Source organism: Rhipicephalus sanguineus, chromosome 4 (assembly GCF_013339695.2).
Source record: "Rhipicephalus sanguineus isolate Rsan-2018 chromosome 4, BIME_Rsan_1.4, whole genome shotgun sequence".
NCBI lineage: Eukaryota > Metazoa > Arthropoda > Arachnida > Ixodida > Ixodidae > Rhipicephalus > Rhipicephalus sanguineus.
This window is the reverse complement of record NC_051179.1, coordinates 15456016-15475165: the sequence shown is the minus strand read 5'-3', so window position 1 is coordinate 15475165 and position 19150 is coordinate 15456016. Positions and strand designations below refer to the sequence as shown.

General features: G+C 42.9%; 1 protein-coding gene across 2 annotated transcripts in view; it reads right to left on the bottom strand.

Annotated features, from left to right (window-relative positions):
* LOC119389466 (mucin-5AC) overlaps positions 1-18929 on the bottom strand; it is a 46992-nt gene extending 28063 nt beyond the window's left edge. The window contains exons 1-4 of one of the 2 annotated variants that reach the window (XM_037656744.2): positions 18666-18929; positions 16967-17144; positions 10212-10274; positions 1189-1230 (exon numbers count right to left, since the gene is read on the bottom strand). In XM_037656744.2, coding sequence (XP_037512672.1) covers positions 1189-1230; positions 10212-10274; positions 16967-17144; positions 18666-18732 — 350 coding nt within the window. In that variant the 5' untranslated portion in view covers positions 18733-18929. Of the gene's footprint in view, positions 1-1188; positions 1231-10211; positions 10278-16966; positions 17145-18665 lie in introns of both variants that reach the window. The other variant, XM_037656743.2, reaches the window with a different exon arrangement.
* Between the last annotated feature and the right edge of the window lie 221 nt (positions 18930-19150).

Genomic DNA, 19150 nt, shown 5'->3' with positions numbered 1-19150 from the left:
GTATTTGTACCCTGTAATAGTATGTAGTTCAAGCCATTTGTCTTGTGATTTTCATTTGCCTGTTCCCTGTCCTTGACACTGTTGAGGCGATATCTAATGTATTACATACTAGGCTGCTCCCTTATGTAATAGCCCTCTTAATGTCTTCAACGTTTAAATAGGTGACAAGATGACGACGATGGAAGCAATATTCAAGGACACTTAAAGGGACCGAAAACCAATTTTATGGTACCTGTTCTCTTTAGTGCAACGGATGGCTTACCAGTCACAATTTCTAATCATGGAATGGTAAAGCGGAAAACACCATGAAACATATTTTATCTGAATTTTATTATTAGTGAAGAAGTTGTACACGCACCACGTGCTGCAAACTGTGGAAAAAGAGCATGATAGCGATCATACGCTGCCAAACAAGAGAGGCTATATCAATGAAGCCTGTGTTGTGGTGGTTCGTGTTTGCACGCTCTGGCACATTTCACATGCGTGTATGCCATGCACATGTGCTGCATCTTGACATGGACTTTCGGTTCCGCTAGTTCGCGCGATGGCAGCACTGCTTCTGAGCATTAACCCCTTTTACATTGCAATAAGCAGAACATAAAGCGGGTGTGCCTAATAATATATACACACTGTAATTTTAAGAACGAATTATGGTGTGCCTAAACAACAGCAGACTACATACAGCAATCCAAACAACCCCTTCACGCAGTACCAAGGCTTGTCCACCAGGCAGCGCAACATACCAGTTTTTGTGGCTTTAAAATACAATTTAAAAATAGAAATCGCATTCAAATTTCGAAAGGAACGATTGATTCCGCGACCATAATGCATGGTCTTTCCATTTCCACTGAGATTTAATCACACCTTCGGGCTGGTTGTCAGTCCATTGAAACTTAACATGTTTCAAGGCCCCGTATGCACACTGCCTCTCAGAGAAGTAAAAGGAATTGTTTCTTGAGACTACACCGTTTGTAAGTTCTCAAAGCCTGAAGACAACTATAGCGTAGCTGTTGAACATGTGGAAAAAGAAGGAAGAAGGAGGCCTTGCAGAAGAATACTACAGTTCTATTGTTAGCACTAGAAGGCCACTGCGGCACGCATACCACTATGCTATAAAGCACATGTAGGCATAACAATGGAGAAGCAAATGAAGAAAATAAAAAAAAGGTTTGCAAAAATAGCACTCACCTATTTTTTTCAAGCTTATTGTGAACTTCACGTGTGCCCCCCCTAAAAGAGCAATGAAAATAAAATTAATAATACGAGGTCACTGGCATATTCAAAGCAACCTACCATAGTATTCAGACTAGCACTTAAAAGCAGTAAATATTAATTTAATGAGAGTAGAATGGTGACATATGGTAACATGTAGAACTACATATGCATAAGTGTAAGAAGTATGAAAATAAGGCTGAATACAAAGTACATGTTAGTCTACGATTACTGATGATAATGATCATTTTAATGCATAAGAATGTCTTAGTATTAAGATACATTAAACATTTCTCGCTTTAGAAATGTAAGCAAACAAAGAATGAGCATAAGAGCACAAATGAGAAGAATCAGGTTATATGTTTAAAAATATAAAAATTGGAATACTCTTTCTGTGGATCTCGTAAACTGTGCAACTGTGTGTGCGTGTTCAGTCACTTATGGCAAGGCTGCGCCAACAGCCCACTTGACTTCTCTTTCTTTTACTCTTTTTCCCTCTATTATTTTGCCTCACATAACGTATGCATACTACGCTTCAGTTTAAGGTTTACTTTCTTGTGCTTTTCTGCATGCTTGAAATATTTCATTGGAATTCATTGCATTTATGCATATTTAGAAGGCTTTGTATTTCGTAATGTTACTGATTTTGCTCCAACTATGAGATGATACTTAATTAGGAGGGTGTGTCCAGATAAGATCGAACCAGAGGTCCCGATCACCCTTCCCGATTTTGATGATATTTACTGTAGGCCTAGGCATTACATCCAGAACAATGGTTTCGAAGTTAGTTTCACGTAAAAAAATTTTGTTCGCCTGACAAAATAATATATAAATTTTGTCCGCAAAAAGCATGTTTCCGCCAATTTCGCGATTTCTGAACTTTGAGCGCGCCTAGGGAAAGAACGGTGCACTTCTTGGTCACAATATTTATTCCCCTCAAAGAACAAGTGAAATACAATCTTATAAGCCTATTATTTTTCTTACTTGTCAAAGCACTTTTGAAGAAAAAAATCACAAACTTGGCAAATCGCACAAAATACCTGCATTTCAGGAATTTATTGCTGCAAACAAGTAAAAGTGAGGATAATAAAATTTGGTACATGTTAACTTTGATACCTTTGCTCTTTTCTAAAAAATTTTCATGGTTTTATCGCACTCCATTTCACTTGATAATTGGGCTGAAGCGTAAGTGATCTAAAATGTGACCAAGTCAGCCTAGCGGCCGCGTCATTCATTGTGTGCTGAAACTCGGATATAAATGGTCGAAAATACTTGTACGTGACATAATCACAAATCAGCAGCTCCACACCAACAAATGCGCAACCAGGTGTCATGGTTCAGCAAGCTTTGTCTTGCGATCAGCCGCTTGACGAACCCGCAGCAGCAGCCGCTCAATGCTGCAAGCGCTCACGTTACATGAGTGCCGCTTCGACTGTGGATGAGCTCTGCTTGCGTGCCAAACTACGCTCAGAGGACGAACGAGAGAAGGAATGCATCACTGTGAAAGTTAGAGGCTGTTAAGTGCCAACAAATGTTATAATATGCAACGAAAACTCTGCTGGAAAGTTTCACAGTGAGCGCCTTCAATACAGCACGCATGTATTTTTTTCCCTGCTGTTATGCCCACAGCCGCAACGTAACGTGATAAACGCTCGGCTTGCGTTGAACATTGTATCTGCAGACGCACAACAATACAGTATTGTAAAAGTGGTGCTTTACTGAAGCAAGGGACTTGGACACACTTTTCACAGCCGGCTGACATAAGTGTTGCACGAGATGGAGAACAACTGCAGTTTGAGTTGTTCGACCATCGGAAGCACGTACGACAGCTTTCTTTAGATGTCAATGGCTTTCTTTTGTGTCATGTGTTGCTCACAGAATGAACCTCATTATCTTTAGGCCATCAGTAAAGAGGAAGCAACACATGAGCGCACTTTTGGAGGCGGTCACTGCACAATTACCGGCATTCCATATGGCTTTTGTTGGCACTTAACAGCCTTTAACTTTCACAGTGATGCATTACTTCTCTCGTTCGTCCTCTGAGCGTAGCTTGGCGCGCAAGCGGAGCTCATCCGCAGTCGAAGCAGCACTCATGTAACGTGAGCGCTTGCAGCATCGAGCGGCCGCTGCTGAGGGTTTGTCAAGCGGCTAATAGCAAGACAAAGCTTGCTGAAGCATGACAGCTGGCTGCGCATTTGTTGGTGTGGAGCTGCTGATTTGTGATTATGTCACGTAGAAGTATTTTCGACAATTTATATCAGTTTCAGCACATAACGAACGATGCCACTGCTAGGCTGACTTGGTCACATTTGACGTCTTATAACTCGTTAGCAACCAAAATAATGCAACGTTTTTTACTGCAGAATGGTAGATGACGTCCTTGACTTCAATCAAAGGCTTGTTAAAAAAAATTAAAAATGGCTTTTTTGAGAAAACTATTTTCAAATTTCAGCATTTTCGGTAAATCACTTACGCTTCAGCCCAATTATCGAGTGAAATGGAGTGCGATAAAACCACGACATTTATTTTCAAAGAGAGCAAAGGTATCAACGTTAATATGTATCAATTTTTATTATCCTCACTTTACTTTTTTTGCAGCAATAAATTCCTGAAATACAGGTATTTTGTGCGTTTGCCAAGTTTGAGATTTTTTTCTTCAAAAGTGCTTCGAGAAGCAAAAGAAATAATAGACTCATAAGATTGTATTTCACTTGTTCTTTGAGGGGAATAAATATTGTGACCAAGAAGTGCACCGTTTTTTCCCTAGGAGAGCTCAAATTTCAGAAATCGCGAATTTGGCGCAAGTGTTTTTTGCGGCCAAAATTTGTATATATTTTTTTAACGCGAACAAAATATTTTTTCGCGAAACTAACTTCGAAACCATTGTTCTGGATGTAATGCCTAGACCTACAGTAAATTTCATAAAAATCGCGAATGGTGACCGGGACCTCGTGTTCGATCTTACCTGAACACGCCCGGATATGTTTATTGTTAGGCGCTGACTACGGTGACGGCGCCCATCAGCGCAGTACCGTCGTAAAAGTGACGGGGCCCGTCACTGTAGTGTAAATAGTAATAGTGAGGAGGCCCGTCATAATAGCGACACCACTATAGTGACGGGCCCAGTCATTCCAAAGCAACAACCCGTCAGCGTAGTGATAATCGTGAAAGTAAGGGGCCCCTTTACCGTAGATTTTTGGTCGTTTTAGACACGCTCTCCATGGAGTGTTAAGGCTGCAGGTCGTCGGTTCGATTTCTCCAGTATTTTTATATTTTTTTTTTTCAGATTATACGTCAACGTTACTGCTCTGAAGGAGTCGTAACTTTTTCGTTCATGTCCGGCGGTTAGACAGCCCTAGCGTTCGGATGATGCGTTGTTCCTATGCGACCTCGGTTCTAATCGCGCTGAATAAGAAAATGTTTCCGTTTTTTTTTTCTTTTTTCAGTATTCTTTCAAGTAATGTTACTTACTTTTAAAAGATAATCACGTTGGATGTTACTACCTTTTAACCCTTTAATGCCTGAATTATGAAAGCGTCCAAGAAAAAAATTTGTTTTTAGTTTTTCAGCTTTAAATAGCAACCTTTATTTAAAGGAACAGATTTAATATACAAAATGCAACTTTTAATGTATACTTTTAGGTATGTCGCGAATTCGCGACAACCGGCACTTAAGCCAGTATGTAGCTCAATACAGGGATATGTTCAAGGCAACGCAACTATGGCATCGCCGCATCAATAAAGCGGATCTGTGCAAGGCGACGTAACTTGGTGTAGTCATTGGTGTTAAATGCAAGTTTGACTTTATTGTCTCCCAATGATCACGTGACATCGTGTCGGCCACCGTGTCGGCCCTAGACTCCGCCACCCAGTACAGCCGACTCCTTGGGAGTCGACAGCATGACATGAGCGTGGCGGCACTGAGAAATTGATCTAGCTCGTGACGAGACAGAGCAAGTTCTGTGTCGCAAACAGATATCCCTGCTCAACGATGTGATCCATGAATCTGTCATAAAAAAATTCCTTGAAATATTCAATATGAGCTCGGACAGTGTCACATTGAGGAAGAGTAGTTTTCCAGTGTGGCATTTCCTTTTGTTCTTGGCAGTGTTTCTTTTTCCACCGCACTGCAAGTTTTAGAGAGGCATGTGGTTGGTCTACCGCATCTTCGTCTTCATCCTCACTGCTCGATGAAGACACTCGTGCTTGTGCATGAGGATCGCGATCGATATCATCGTCTTCGCTGTCACTGAGAAAGCTGTCGTCACTTTTATCTTCAAGTGGCAAGTGCATGCGAAGCCCTTTTTTTCCATAAATGGGCCGACGTCTATCAAAAACTTGCCATGCCTGCAGTCATCACTGACTGACTCAAATGCCGGATGTCGTGAATTCGCGACATACCACAGAAGCAAGGATCGCGCAAGAAAAAACCTACTTCAAAACAATGTAACATGTCGTGCGCAACCTCTTGGATGCGTGCACACCGAAAAAGTTTTATAGGCAATGGAACATATGTCTTTCAGGCTGAAAACAACGAAGAAGTCAGAACTGTTGCACGTGCTCCACGCTCTCCGGCAACTGATACACAACACTGGGTTCCAGCTTGGAAAACCTTACATCAGATGGTGCTATATGTCTCGTGCTGAGAGCTACGTTCGCCGCAAAGACATCACAGCAGGCGTTGAAGGCAGCACGCGTTTCACGCGTTACTTTGAAGGCGTCTTTCGGTATGTCGCGAATTCGCGACAACCGGCAGTAAGGGGTTAAAGGATAATCGCGTTGGACAACATTCTACAGTGGAGCAACGGGGAGGAGCCGCTTGGCAGCGAGACCCATGGACGATCAACTGAGACCAGCTGACTGACCGATCTCGCAGAGCGGCAGCCGCAGCGGAGCCCTGGTCTGAGCTGTACCCTCTGCAAGCACTGCAGCAAAATATTACTGCACATAAATAAGTTTTTACCACCACCGTTAAAAGCACGCAGACAGTGCCGCATTGGGTAAATATAACCGCTGCTTTCTCTTTACGTCCAGCGGCGGGTGCGCCAGTGCCCATCACCGCTGAGACAAGCAGAACAAATAAGATCGCCGAAGGCGCACAGCGAAGCGGCTACATATGGCCCCATGCTTCCAGGAGTTTTCTTTTGCCCCATTTTCGTTCCCAAGCCAACGTCATCGCATCGCTTAGGTTGAAGCTATGTCCTGTGCAGGGGTGTGCATGGGGTCGCACAGGAACAACGCATCAACCGAACGCAAGGGCTGTCTAACCGCTGCAGACTTGAACGAAAAAGTTACGGCTCCTTCAGAGCAGTAACGTTGACGTTGACGCATAACCTGACAAAAAAAAAAAAAAAAAGAGAGAGAGAGAGAGAGAGGGGAAAAAAAACGCCAGGATTCGAACAGATGACCTGCAGCCTTATCACTCCTTGGAGTGTGTGCCAACCAACTACGCCACGATCGCCACCCGACCGAGGGCGCCTCAAACGACCATAAAGCTACGGTAAAGGGGCCCGTGGCTTTTACGATATCACTACGATGACGGGCCCCATCACCGTAGTTGCTGCTTTAGAATGACGGGGCCCGTCACTATAGCTGCAACACTATTATGACGGGCCCCCTCACTATTACGATTACACTACGGTGACAGGGCCCGTCACTATAAATACGTCGCTATTATGACGGGCCCCGTCACTTTTACGACGGTACCGCACTGACGGGCCCCGTCACCGTAGTCAGTACCTTATTGTTATTAATGTCTTAGCTACAATCGTTCAAAAGCATCCGAATGTTAAGTTTGATGCACTGATGTTGGGTAATGAATCAAGTTCTTCATAATATCTGCACTTTTATGCAAGAACCACTCCTGCCTATGGCCTCATATGAGAGGCTAGCAGTACTCCTGAACTCGATAAGTAAATAAACAGACCTCTATATATGTAAATGCAGCCCTAAAGAACTACAGCAAACTGAGTAAGCAAGTGCCAACAGACAGACGTGTAAAGTGTGGTCATTGATATAAAAATACAAAACAAAAATTACCAAGCAGGTACAAATAGAGATTTTTTCATTGCCTAGTCAGGCTCTTTACCATGCAAGAAAGTTATCAGTCTTGCATGACTGTTCAGTAAGCGCCACTTCCATTAACCATTATCATGAAACTACAGAGATGTGGGGGTTCTATATTCCCAGCAGGAATTTAACCTCCCACTTTGCACAGTCCAAATCTCGCAAAATGCACCTCTTAGCTTTAAAGAAGTACTGACACAATATTGAGGCACCCCAAAAGGGACATTTTTCGTTACCATGATGTGCACTATCAATGCCCTCCACACACTGGAGTCAGATAACATGTATAAAATATTTTACATTGATTTCAAAGTTTTTGTCAACCAGTATCTGCAAGACAGCCCCACCACAATGGACATTATCACAAGTCAACACAGTTCACCGGGTTTGCGAAGTCTGCATCCTGCATGCAACCTAAATCGCAGAAATCGCTGTCAGAGTCGCTGGACGACAATGCACTCATCGTTGTTTACGTGAACCACGTGTGACTGACAGCAAATGACAGAGCTGGTGCTTGTATTTCATGAGTTGCAGTCTTCCCGTGACATCAGACTTGTGTTGACACGTCACTACGAAGCCACTCCCTCGATAGCAAAACCGAAAGTGCTTTTTTATGGTGGCGGTATAAAAAGATATTCAATGTATTCCCAAGCACTACGACACTGTTTTTAGGGTTCTCGACACCCCTGTTTTTACTTAGAGCAACAAGCCGAAAATATTTAAACTTCGTGTCAGTACTCCTTTAAGAGCATTAAGAGCTGAAGGTCACCGACCTTGCTTAAAGTTAAGGCCAGGGAAAAAGACCTGCTTACAGCATTCCACTTACAGTATCACATTAGCCAAGTCAACATGCTTTCATGTTGAAAGCCAAGCACAGCATATTCATGCACACTGGCAGCAATAATAAACACGACTACACAGTATGAAGAGGGTTTCATATTTTGCTCTTGCTTCATAAAAAGAAATGTAATACAGTGCACTTTTTATTGCACAATTCGAGTTCAGCTTCCATATTTATCCTTCTCATTCCTTTATTTCTCCTTAGAGCCTATTGCAAGTGAAGGCTGCACGTTATGCCAGTATGCCCGTGTCACCATTTAACTTTTATTTTGCAATGTAGCAAGTTTATGTGCAACATCAAGTTTAATCCACGAATGGTTGACAGCAAGTAAACAGAGCAGGATGCAGTCAGGATTTTTGCAAGGCTTTGTGTCAAGTTCACCATGGTTCATGCAAGATGCTTTTAAGCAGGCATAAAGACGCTTGCACCAAAATCTATAAACCAGCAGGCCAGAGGAGAAAAATAAAGCAGATGTAGAAATACCACATATGATGCACCGCTTCATACGACCAACAACAATGCCAACTATTACAAAGGTTCATGCAAAGAAAAAAAATTTAGATACGGTGATGCTATTCTCACCACAGCGTATTGGGTGCAATGGTGCTGACATGGGCTGGTGTTATCACAGATGATGATATAAACATGCAATGGCTTGCCGTCCTACGATACAAAATTATTGCAAATGAAACATATGGGTGCCACGTAGCATGTGCAAATGTGCAAATCATGTCTTGTCTGGCGCTCGCCAGAGAAACCACTCATTTCAGAAAACCTTCAGCTTGCTCAACACTGAATACTGTATTCGAATTTCTTAACTTCACAAGTTCGGCTTGCTTAACACTGGACACGCAGTTGGACTGTTTCTTAACCCTTTTAGCTCCTGTAAACAAGCTCAGCATGTGCATATACTTTGCACGCTTCTTACACTGAACTAGCCAAGGCCACTCAGAGTGAAAAATCCCAATTTACTTTAGCAGAGACTATCCGAGCAAGCCCATGTATCTAGTACTCTTTCTTTTATGTACAGAATACCATAAAATATCAGGTCACTACATTTTGAACTTTGCCACAAAGGAAAATAATGTCGTTGTGCAGTGGTAGATGCAGTGATCAGAACTTTCTGCAAAAATAAGTTTAATGTTTCTGAATGACTTATTGTGACCTCAGACTTCAGTTTGCTGCCCTGTATCCATGACATGGCACAGAAGTCATATTTCAGACATTAATTACTTTTTTTGCAATACGGCATAGAAAACCGACCTAAAGACACACAGGAAAGCCAGCTTTTTTTCTATACTTGAATAACTGTGTTTTCCAATAAAATAAGTTTAATTTTTAAATGCATTTCTTGAGTTTAAATCGTGCCAATCGCATAAAGCACTAATAAGAATCGGCGATCACTCGGAATGACTCAAACGAGTCATTCCAAGTGGACTGTAATGTTTCGCTTCAATTGACTCATAAAGCGAAACATCACAGTCCAAGATGTGACGCTTGAAGAAAATTGGGTGAGATTACAAATGTGTGAAAGAAATATAAGCAGTGTTCTTGTTTCCCTCATTTGACCGCCCTTTGAATGTCCCGACGAGAAGGAAAAGTAAGCTGGATGGAGATAAAATTCAGCTATTCAAGTGTGAAACTAGGTGCAATGACAGTGTTTATTTTAGAGCATTCTACTGCCATTGTCCATGTCAGAAGTAAATGCATACGCAAATTTTATGCCTTTAGAAAGCTTAGCAAAAAAAAAAGCAAGAAAACTTGCAAATTCAATTATATTTTGCATATACGACAGCACAAGTTACAGATGCAAACCTTTTGCTACAGTGTCTGCTAAAAATTATTTCAAGTTATATGAATAAAAATTTATCAGGGAAAATACTAGGAAAGTTGACAGAAAATGGCCTTTTCAAGAGCTTCAGTCATAAATTAAGCATCAAGCCCTTCAAGATAAAAATACATGAGATGATTCAATATATGCACCAGCCTCTAAGCTTGTGGTACGGAAATGTTTATTCGAGTAAATTGTAACTGAAGCGAAAAAATATTTTCGTGACCACAACCAATGTGACCAGTAGGCAGTGGGTACGTACGTCCGTGCCGGCAGGCTCCCCATCGTCTGCTCGTCTATATATGTCTGCTCCTCTCCTCGTCGTCTGCTGCAAAACAGATGGCAGCAGATGTGCAAACTGAATTCGAAAATTTTCCAGGCTCTTCCCAGTACATGCATCTTCTCATATTTTTCAGTTATGCACAGCTTCTGCAACTGATGAGTTGACAGTCGTAGAAGATTGCAGGCAAGGCTTTGTTTGAGCGGCTTTAGATTATTTTACGCAGAGTCGCAGGAAACTGACACTGGCAATAGTAATGCACAGGACTTGGTCCCACTCCCTGAGAATAAATGGCTGGAAGTTCAAACTTCAGGACAAAGCGTCCCCACACCACCATTTTCTAGATATAAAGTAAGAAAACGTTGCCAGAATTAACTTGCAATTTACAATTGTACCACAGCTCAGCAAGAGAACTTGAAGGAATCAGATCTTACTATGTTCCCTGTATATGCATAATCTGGAACAATACATCAAGAGAATGAAGATTTTTTGTGAACTTACCAAGGCTTACTGTTATTTCCATTTAACATGTGACATGTCTAAAGTGTCTCAGAAAAATAAGAATATTGCACAGTTATACTGCAACAAAAATGTGCTTATATTTCGAGGCTTAAATGTATGCTTGGAACTATATTTTAGAAAACTAACTCCCACCATGCACTTTCAGGCTAAGAAACTGCCAAAAAATGGCTTAAAGGGACACTAAAGAGCAAAACAATTTTTCTCGCATTAGTAAAGTGGTCTTCCACGATACCAAAAACACCACGCTTGCTGCAAGAAGACGCTTAATAAGCGAGAAAACGCGCAAAAAGAAAATACAGGTGGCGACGCCAGCTTGGAATTCCCGCACCATTTGCCGTGACGTCACATTTTTGACGGTGCCTGCATGGGCCTAAGTAGTTCCTAATCGGTTAAATCGAAGTACATTGTCCTCTGATGGGGCCAGAGACTTGATATACCGAGTTTGTAGAAATTTCGTCGAGCCAGTGGCGCCAAAATATGTTAAATGCTCTTTGAAATCTTTTACGTCACGAATTACAAAGTTCGGCGCGAAATTTAAAAATGAACCTTTCAACTTGGTTATCTCCTTTAATAATAAACCTATAGTGGTGAAATAAACTACAGAAGAGTTCTCCGAGCACACTTTATCAATCTAAACCAATTCATTGTTTCTCTTTAGTGTCCCTTTAATGCGGCCAGATGCAACTCACAACTGTGTATGGTTTGAACGACATAAATAGGCGTTTTCTTGTGCTGCACTCAAATCGAAGTCTGCACAATGGTGCGACGATTCATGAGCACCACAAGCAACTTTACGTTCGCCGACCAAGTTCTAGAAATCCCTTGGAAGTTGCTTTGAACGTAAGCTGAGTCTAAGTAATCAAAAGGCCATCATGGTGATGGACTTTGCAGAATATTAGTTTCATACTTCAGAGGCATTGCCCCTCAGTCGTACTACTGGGCTAATCCACAGGCCACGGTACACCCTGCAGCTGTCTATCTTCACAAACAGCAAAGCAACCCTGAACAGGTTTCTATGTGGTGTTTTGCCGTTATTTCTGACTTCTTGGAGCATGACCCATTTTCAGCCCACACATTTTAGAGCACAGTACTCGAGGTGGTGAAAGATCTGCCGCAGGTAAAAAAAAATCCATTATTTTTCTGATGCGAGCTTCAGTGAAATGTAAAAACAAAAAGAACTTAAAATCTTTTCTAGCATGAGGAGGACCATAGCCTATTGGCTGAATGGAACTTATCTACTGCTTTATAGAATAAAAGTGCGTGTGACAATGTTGGCGGTAGACTGAAACATCTGGCAGCAAGAACTCTGCAAAGGCCATATCATGATCAGATTCAGTCACTAGAGGATCTGTTTGCCTGGGCCAAAAGTAATATAATAGGAATTACAGTAATTTGGGCATGGAATTCCAAAATACAAGAGAAAAAGAATCGAGCTGGTTCGAGATTTGCGATGGCAATCGCCATCAAAGGAACCCCACAATCACCCCTCTACCCACCATTTCAACACTTCGTGTTGTGATCTCAGAAAACTACATGTATGCTAGGATAGCCTTACTATCATACTAAAGATTAAGGTGTAAAAATATGAGCAACAGAGCATGAAAAATCAGAAAGCAAAGAACCTAAAAGACAAAAAATCTGCAATATGGAAGCAGTAATCTCCTGCTGTACCATACAGACCATGGAGCGCTCTGTTTTCTGGTGTGAAACACTACAGAATAGAAACTATGCGACTTTTATGTCTTCACACGGGACAGAATGAAGCAAAGTTAGCCACTAAGTACTACTGAAAAATGTTCACATCGACGCATGCTGTGGTTGCCTACCTTGCAGTCCTGAGTGACACAAAAACAAAAGGCAGAAGTTAAGTGATGCAAATAGTTCACTTATGATATGCATACGTTGATTTCAAGTGACATAGCCAGCATTAGCTTGGATAAGAGCCAGAGTCAACATGCAAGCTCAAAAAATCACCGGCAACATGCACGTGTCCTGCAGTGAAGACCGACATTGGTACAGACTACTGGTGACAGTGGTCATAGGCATAAAAATTTATTTTTTCGTTTAAAAAGTTTACTAAAAATATTTTCATATCACAAATTAAGAGGTTGGCGCATATAATGAACTATCTCACATATCTTTACCTCAAAATCTCTATGCTTCAGTTATGACTGAATATTTTCAAAAACTCACTTTCTGTCAACTTTCCGGGTACTTTACTCAATAAGCTTTTGTTTATATAACTCAAAATTATTTTTAGCAGACACTACACCAACAGGTAAAAGTGATAAAAAATTTCTGCAGCTTCATATATAAAAAAATGTCTGGCAACTTTGCTTGATTTATTTTCCCACTGAGCCTATTAAAGGTGGAAAATTTGTATATGCATTTACTTTTAACATCGAGTAAAAGAACAATGGTGATAGAATGCTTTAAAATGAAATTTGTCACTGAAACTGGTTTCAGACTTGAATAACGTAAATTTATTCCCCCACCTAACTTTTCCTTCTCACCAGATCATTCAAAGAGCAGTTATGTGAACTAAGAACTTTTTCTTTTTTGAAAACACATTACTAAAATTGCTTTTACACAAGTGCCACATAACCCAAGTTTTCTTTTGCAAAAGTTAGTGATCACATTTTGGGTTGGAGCATTTCACTTGGAATGACCCATATTTATTTCAAAAATAATTTGTGATGCAAAGGATTACAACAACTTCAATTTTTTTATTTTTGAGTTTCAACAAGCAGCAAATCGGCATACAATTGGGGAGATCATAAAAGGTGCGCTCCCTAGACACTGCATAACACTAGGATAGCGGTAGAGCACAGCTGTTTTTACGGACGTCTATTCGTACCTGTGGGCAGCAGCTCCATGGCGAGTTCTCATAAAACTACAGTATGTTATAACCAGATATTTGTTTTTTCAAAAGTTTTATAATTGGGTTGCTACGCATGTGACATAATGTCATCATTTCCTGGCAATGCTTACTCGTGCACAACCTATTGTGATGACACAGTGAGATCGTTGCAACAAAATATCAAAACTGAAAGCACTAATTAATCCAACAAGCTTTCAGTGAAAATCTAATAAAACTAAACATTTTGACATTCTAAATGATGCTACACTAATATGTGAAAGTTTTCTTTTTACAATAGCTGAAACCTTAACACATCTACTTTTTCAAATGTTTTACACAGCCCTGGTGACACAGCACCTTCTGTCTATATTAATTTACTTGATTTTATTATTTTGCCATGAATATAAAAATGCAGTGGCTTGGAATGGAAGGAAATATAAAAAATAAACATGCACTATTTACAAAGTCACCAGTAATTTATAATTCTACTCACACCCCAGAAGATATCATTATTCATTTAATTGGCAAGTTATCGATGACCTACCAAGGTCCCAGGCTCTAGTGAGTATATGATGCTCTGGCAATACCTTTGAACAAAAGTCACCTAAGGGCTAAATTATGGAGGGGCCATGATGCCAACATTCAAAAATTGAATTATGCATTGCATGTTAGCAGACACACGTACTCCAACAAGCTGGTAAAATTTGAGTACGTTCACTGCAGTAGAAAATCTGCATCTAATTTTTTTCTTTTAAGCACAATCTTTTAAGCGCACTTTCTTTTTAGTGCTGTGTCCCATCTTGCTCTGTCGTCGTCTGTGTGAATTTTTGCACTACTGTCACAGTTTTCTTTTAATGCAACAGCTAAACTGCACAGCAGTGTGAAAACCATGTGTGGTGATGAAATGAAGTGACACCTCAGAAGCAATTTCCAGGGTTACGCTTTTGTACACTTCAAAATCGTGAAGTAATCACAAAAGCTAGAAAACACCACGGGCACCATACAGCATTTTTTTTCCACACGCGTCTTGGTGGATTGCTGCTCATTTCATCGGCGAGCAAAGGAATTGCGGGCACAATTCAACTGCCACACCCTTGCTGTGCCATCGGGTACTGGAGTGTGCAGAGCCATACGTCTAGTGTGGCATCAAACAATTTAAAACTAGACAACACAACGGCGGCTCTCCATTTATTGTCACACAGTGGATGCCAAAATGGCGGTCATTGCCAGTGGCAGTTTAGAGACAGTGCTTTCAAAGTGAAATTTGTTGAGTTAGAACGTGCAGTCACAGCCCAGTATTTTGTGTAACTAACGACAATGGGCCCTCTACTCTCAGTCTCAATAATAATTCGGGATTGGTAGGACAACCGTGTCATGGCCTCTTTTCTAAGGAACTAGTTAATTCGCAAACTGCTGCAATATTCGTCACATCAAAGAGGCCACCAAAGAAAAAAGCAACTTCACTTGTCTTCTCAAATTACCCTTCCACACTACTAAAAGCACCACTTTTGCCATTAGGAAGCACTTGGTAAGCCAGAAAGTGTGCAAAAAGAAACCACACCACGTTGAACTTCTTACACCAACTCGTCAAGCTGCCATAGGTTTTAGCAGAACCTGGAACCTACATTGTTCTTTCTTCATAAAAAAATGCATTAAACTGGAGAACCAGAGACTTAATCTGGCAAGTTTCGGGAAATTTTATTGAGCCGATTTGTCAAAAAAAAAAAAAAAAAACAGAAAGGTGCGACTTCGCATCTGAGAAGTCGCACCGATTTAGGGGGTTTTGGGATGAAATTTAAAGATCATAATTTTACCATCATTTTTTTCTTCTAATAATCGACCTATAATTGCTAAATTATATACTGCTTTCATAGACCATCAATGACTGTTTACAAAGCACTGGTCACAGTTTTATTCCTCTTAAAGGGGCCCTGCAACACATTTTCAACGTCGTCAGAAAACGCTGCGGATCATTAGTGGAAGCTCATGAGAACACGCAAGCCAAACATTACAGCGCAGCACGCAACTTGGAATTCACAATTAATTCTCAAAGTCCAGCTAGAAATCGTTCCCTCTTCTCTCAATAAATGACGCCACATACCCAAATGACCGTGCCATATACCCAATTTCACGGCCATTGGCTGATTTGAGCATCGTGAGCTGCATAGTTACCGCGGCCGCTGCGGGAGGGCGCCACGTGCCGCGCTCAGGTTGAAAGTAAGCCACGCATTCGAAGAAAAGTAAAGAAAAAGTACTCAAGGTCACGACGCGCACGTGACATAACTGCTTTTCTCATGCCACCGCTCCCTCCTTAGCTTCCAAGGTGCTCATCAGGACGAGAGAAAACAATTACAGTGTGCGACAAATCTCTCTAACTCCGCTCGTACTTGACGGATTTTAAAAATTTCCGCGGCGGTCGGTTCGTGAGGTAATAAACTCCTTTAATAAAGCCACTCGGTGGTTACTTGGAAAAGAATTGCAGGGCCGCTTTAAGCATGTCACGATGCTGCAGTGATCTGATGATACACATTTTACCTTTTGAACTACTGCATAAAATCAATAAGAAGGGTACACGTATCTTCCACAAATTTATGGTTCTGGAAGTCTGGCTGCCTCACCCAGGCAAGTACTACGTGAAACAGGCACAAACGTATAAAGTTCCTTCCACCAAGTCACACATGAATGTACGAATTCACCAACCAGGCGTGGAAGATATGTAGCACTTTCTTACTCACTCAGAGCTTCTAACTCCATTCATGCAAAGATGACCTCCAGCCGCAGACTATCAACTAAAGTACTTCAGTGAATTGCAGGTTGCACTTATGGGTCACAATGTCATGGGCTCCAATGGAAAGGAGCGCCCAGGCTGTGATAGTTTCATATGACGAGCGAATATCTTCACGATGTTTTATTTTGTGCGAAGTAAAATCACCAATGAGGGTTTTACTCTTTAAATTTGTTTTCCAGAGTCACGGATGCGACATTTAACCAACATTTACACTGTAATGTGAGCTAGTAATGTCCTTCCAACTACACCACTACACTCTCCTTGGGTTGAGTGCCTGCACACATTAAAAAAAGAATGACATGCTAGAGCCCCTAATATTTCTGCCTCTGACCACATTAGACTTCTCAAAGGCACGTTTTGCTTCACATGCCACCAATAACAATTATAAGATAAGCCTGCAACATATTAAGACGTTTCTTCACCGAGTTCTTGTCACTTTTCTCAGGAATGTGGGTATACAACAGCAGTTCTCGGAATGCAAGACGAAGTGTCACGCGCATGACAATCCAACCAGCATTACTGATAGGAGAAGGGTGAAGGATAGGAGGAGGCGGACGGTGTACGCACCCTCCCGACCGCCTCTTCTCCCGGCCATCGTCGTAGTGATTGGACGAGTAGGAGTCCGAAGAATTGTCGCACCGCGATGCGTTGTGCAGCTGCTGCCTCGCCTGGATCCGAAACTCGTCAGCCGCTGCGATGGCTTTGCTCTGCAGAGCGAACGTCTGGTAATCCTGCGGGATCTCGCCTGGGAATTCCCCGCGGCCGGCACAGAGAACGTGAGCGTGAGAGACAAGAAGCGAGCCAAGAGAAGAGGGAGAGGAGGTCGGAGAACAGCGTGTTTAACAACATCAGAGAACACGCACGCGGTAACTGCCAGCGGCTCACAGAGCGCTACGTGGCCGAACGAGTGGCACGCACACCGCGCAAGCGTTTTGGACCGACGGTTGACAAGTGTGTGCGCAAAAGCGCTATAGTGCAGCTACCCCGATGCAATGCAATGATCGCCGCCGCCCGTTCGTGAAACGCACGCGCACACTTTTTTTTTTTAGGCTGCCTACGCGTCCCTTACGGGGGAGAGGAGGAGAAGCGGAGAGAGAGAACACTCCCGTCACACACGCTCGACCGGAGGAGGCCGCATGCGTTCTTCTCACGCATGTGCGCCGCGCATGGCACACGCGCACACGACGCCCGCGCGCGGGGAGGGAGGAAACAAAAACAGCGGCCACGGCGGCCGCTTTAGCCCAATGAGGAGTGTCAGGTGGACCTCTCAATGCGTCACACTCGCGAGAGGGGGAGGTGCCCTCGTGAGGCATGCACGTCGACCACGCGTGTGCCACACATGACGATTGAGGCAATGCACGAAAGGCTGCAAAAGATACGCGATAGGCAGAGCACAACTTGTAGCAACTGCCTGCGCAGACGGGCTCGCGAATGCTCCAAATATGCGAAACTTTTTTTTTTTTCTTTTTCATTGCACTAGACTCAGAAATGACCCTTCTACGTAACCGGGTGCAGAAAAGAGCAGTAGATCGAAAACCTTGTGCTAGGATAAGACAAAAGCCGCATCCTGGGGCCACACAGCGCATACGCGTCGTGCTCGAGCGGTCACGAACCGCTCCGCGCTGCAGCGCACACGTAGGGCCGCATATAAAAAAACAAAAAAAATCCATAACGCAACAAGCAGAGGAACAGGCAAGGCGAAAATTGACACAGTAACTAGCTCGTAGCACGAGCGAAAGCATCTGCGAGGCCGTTCCGATGCTGTCGGGGCATTTGATGACGGCACCGAGCAGCAAAAAAACAACACCCCACCCAAAGGTAGTCACTGACGGCACTCTCATCCGGTTATTTACATTAAAGTGCGCCGAGGCCATCTTCAACCTTCGCCCTGCACACGGCTGCTATTTTCACAGCCCACCGAGGCGCGAGCGAGTTCGAGCGAAGCCGATATGACCGCGAGAGCTCGGGCGAGGTAGAGGACGTTGTTTTCCAGTCCACTGACACATGCGTACCCGATGCGACCCTTATTCAGCCGACCGCGTATTAGATCGACGCGGCGACAGCAGACAAGGAGCGACATTGTTCGCCGACGATCCCCCGTTCGCTCGTTTCCCGGCCCGATCGCGGTCACACCCGGTGCCTGATCTGAGGCCAGGGTCCAGCGCGATCGGCCACGGGCCGAGAAACACCGGACGGGCAGCCGTTTGCGATCATCGCGGCACACATCCGAGGCTACCGACGGTAATCCGGAACGAAATATCCTTACCACGTGCTTTTGCTTCCGATCTATATTCGATGTATTTGGCGGCTTCAAGCAGGGTATCTAAACTCATGTCGTAGAGCAGTTCCCGATGAATCCCGCACGCAAGTGGCGTCGACCTGGGAGTTGGATTAGGCGAGCTACACGTCTTTTTCCACACCAAAGTAGAACACTTTCCTCCCAAGATGGCGGGAGCTCATCAAAACACTCGCAGAACACTCCCGTAGTATGCCGACGCACCACGTGGTAACTGTGATTGACGTGCCACTCGAGCACGGCCTTATGTCTCGATCGCAGTTCACGAGTAGCAAATGCGCATTGTTTTGCGCGTGTGAAACAATAATAGCATTGTTTGCAAGTTTCGGATAGACTTAGGCGATCTGCAATGTTTTTCTGGAAAAACGGCTAGTTCAAACAGATAAATAGCGGACAAAAATATCAAAAATGTCTTATTATGCAGCAAGTCTGATATTTTCGTTTATAGGCTGCAA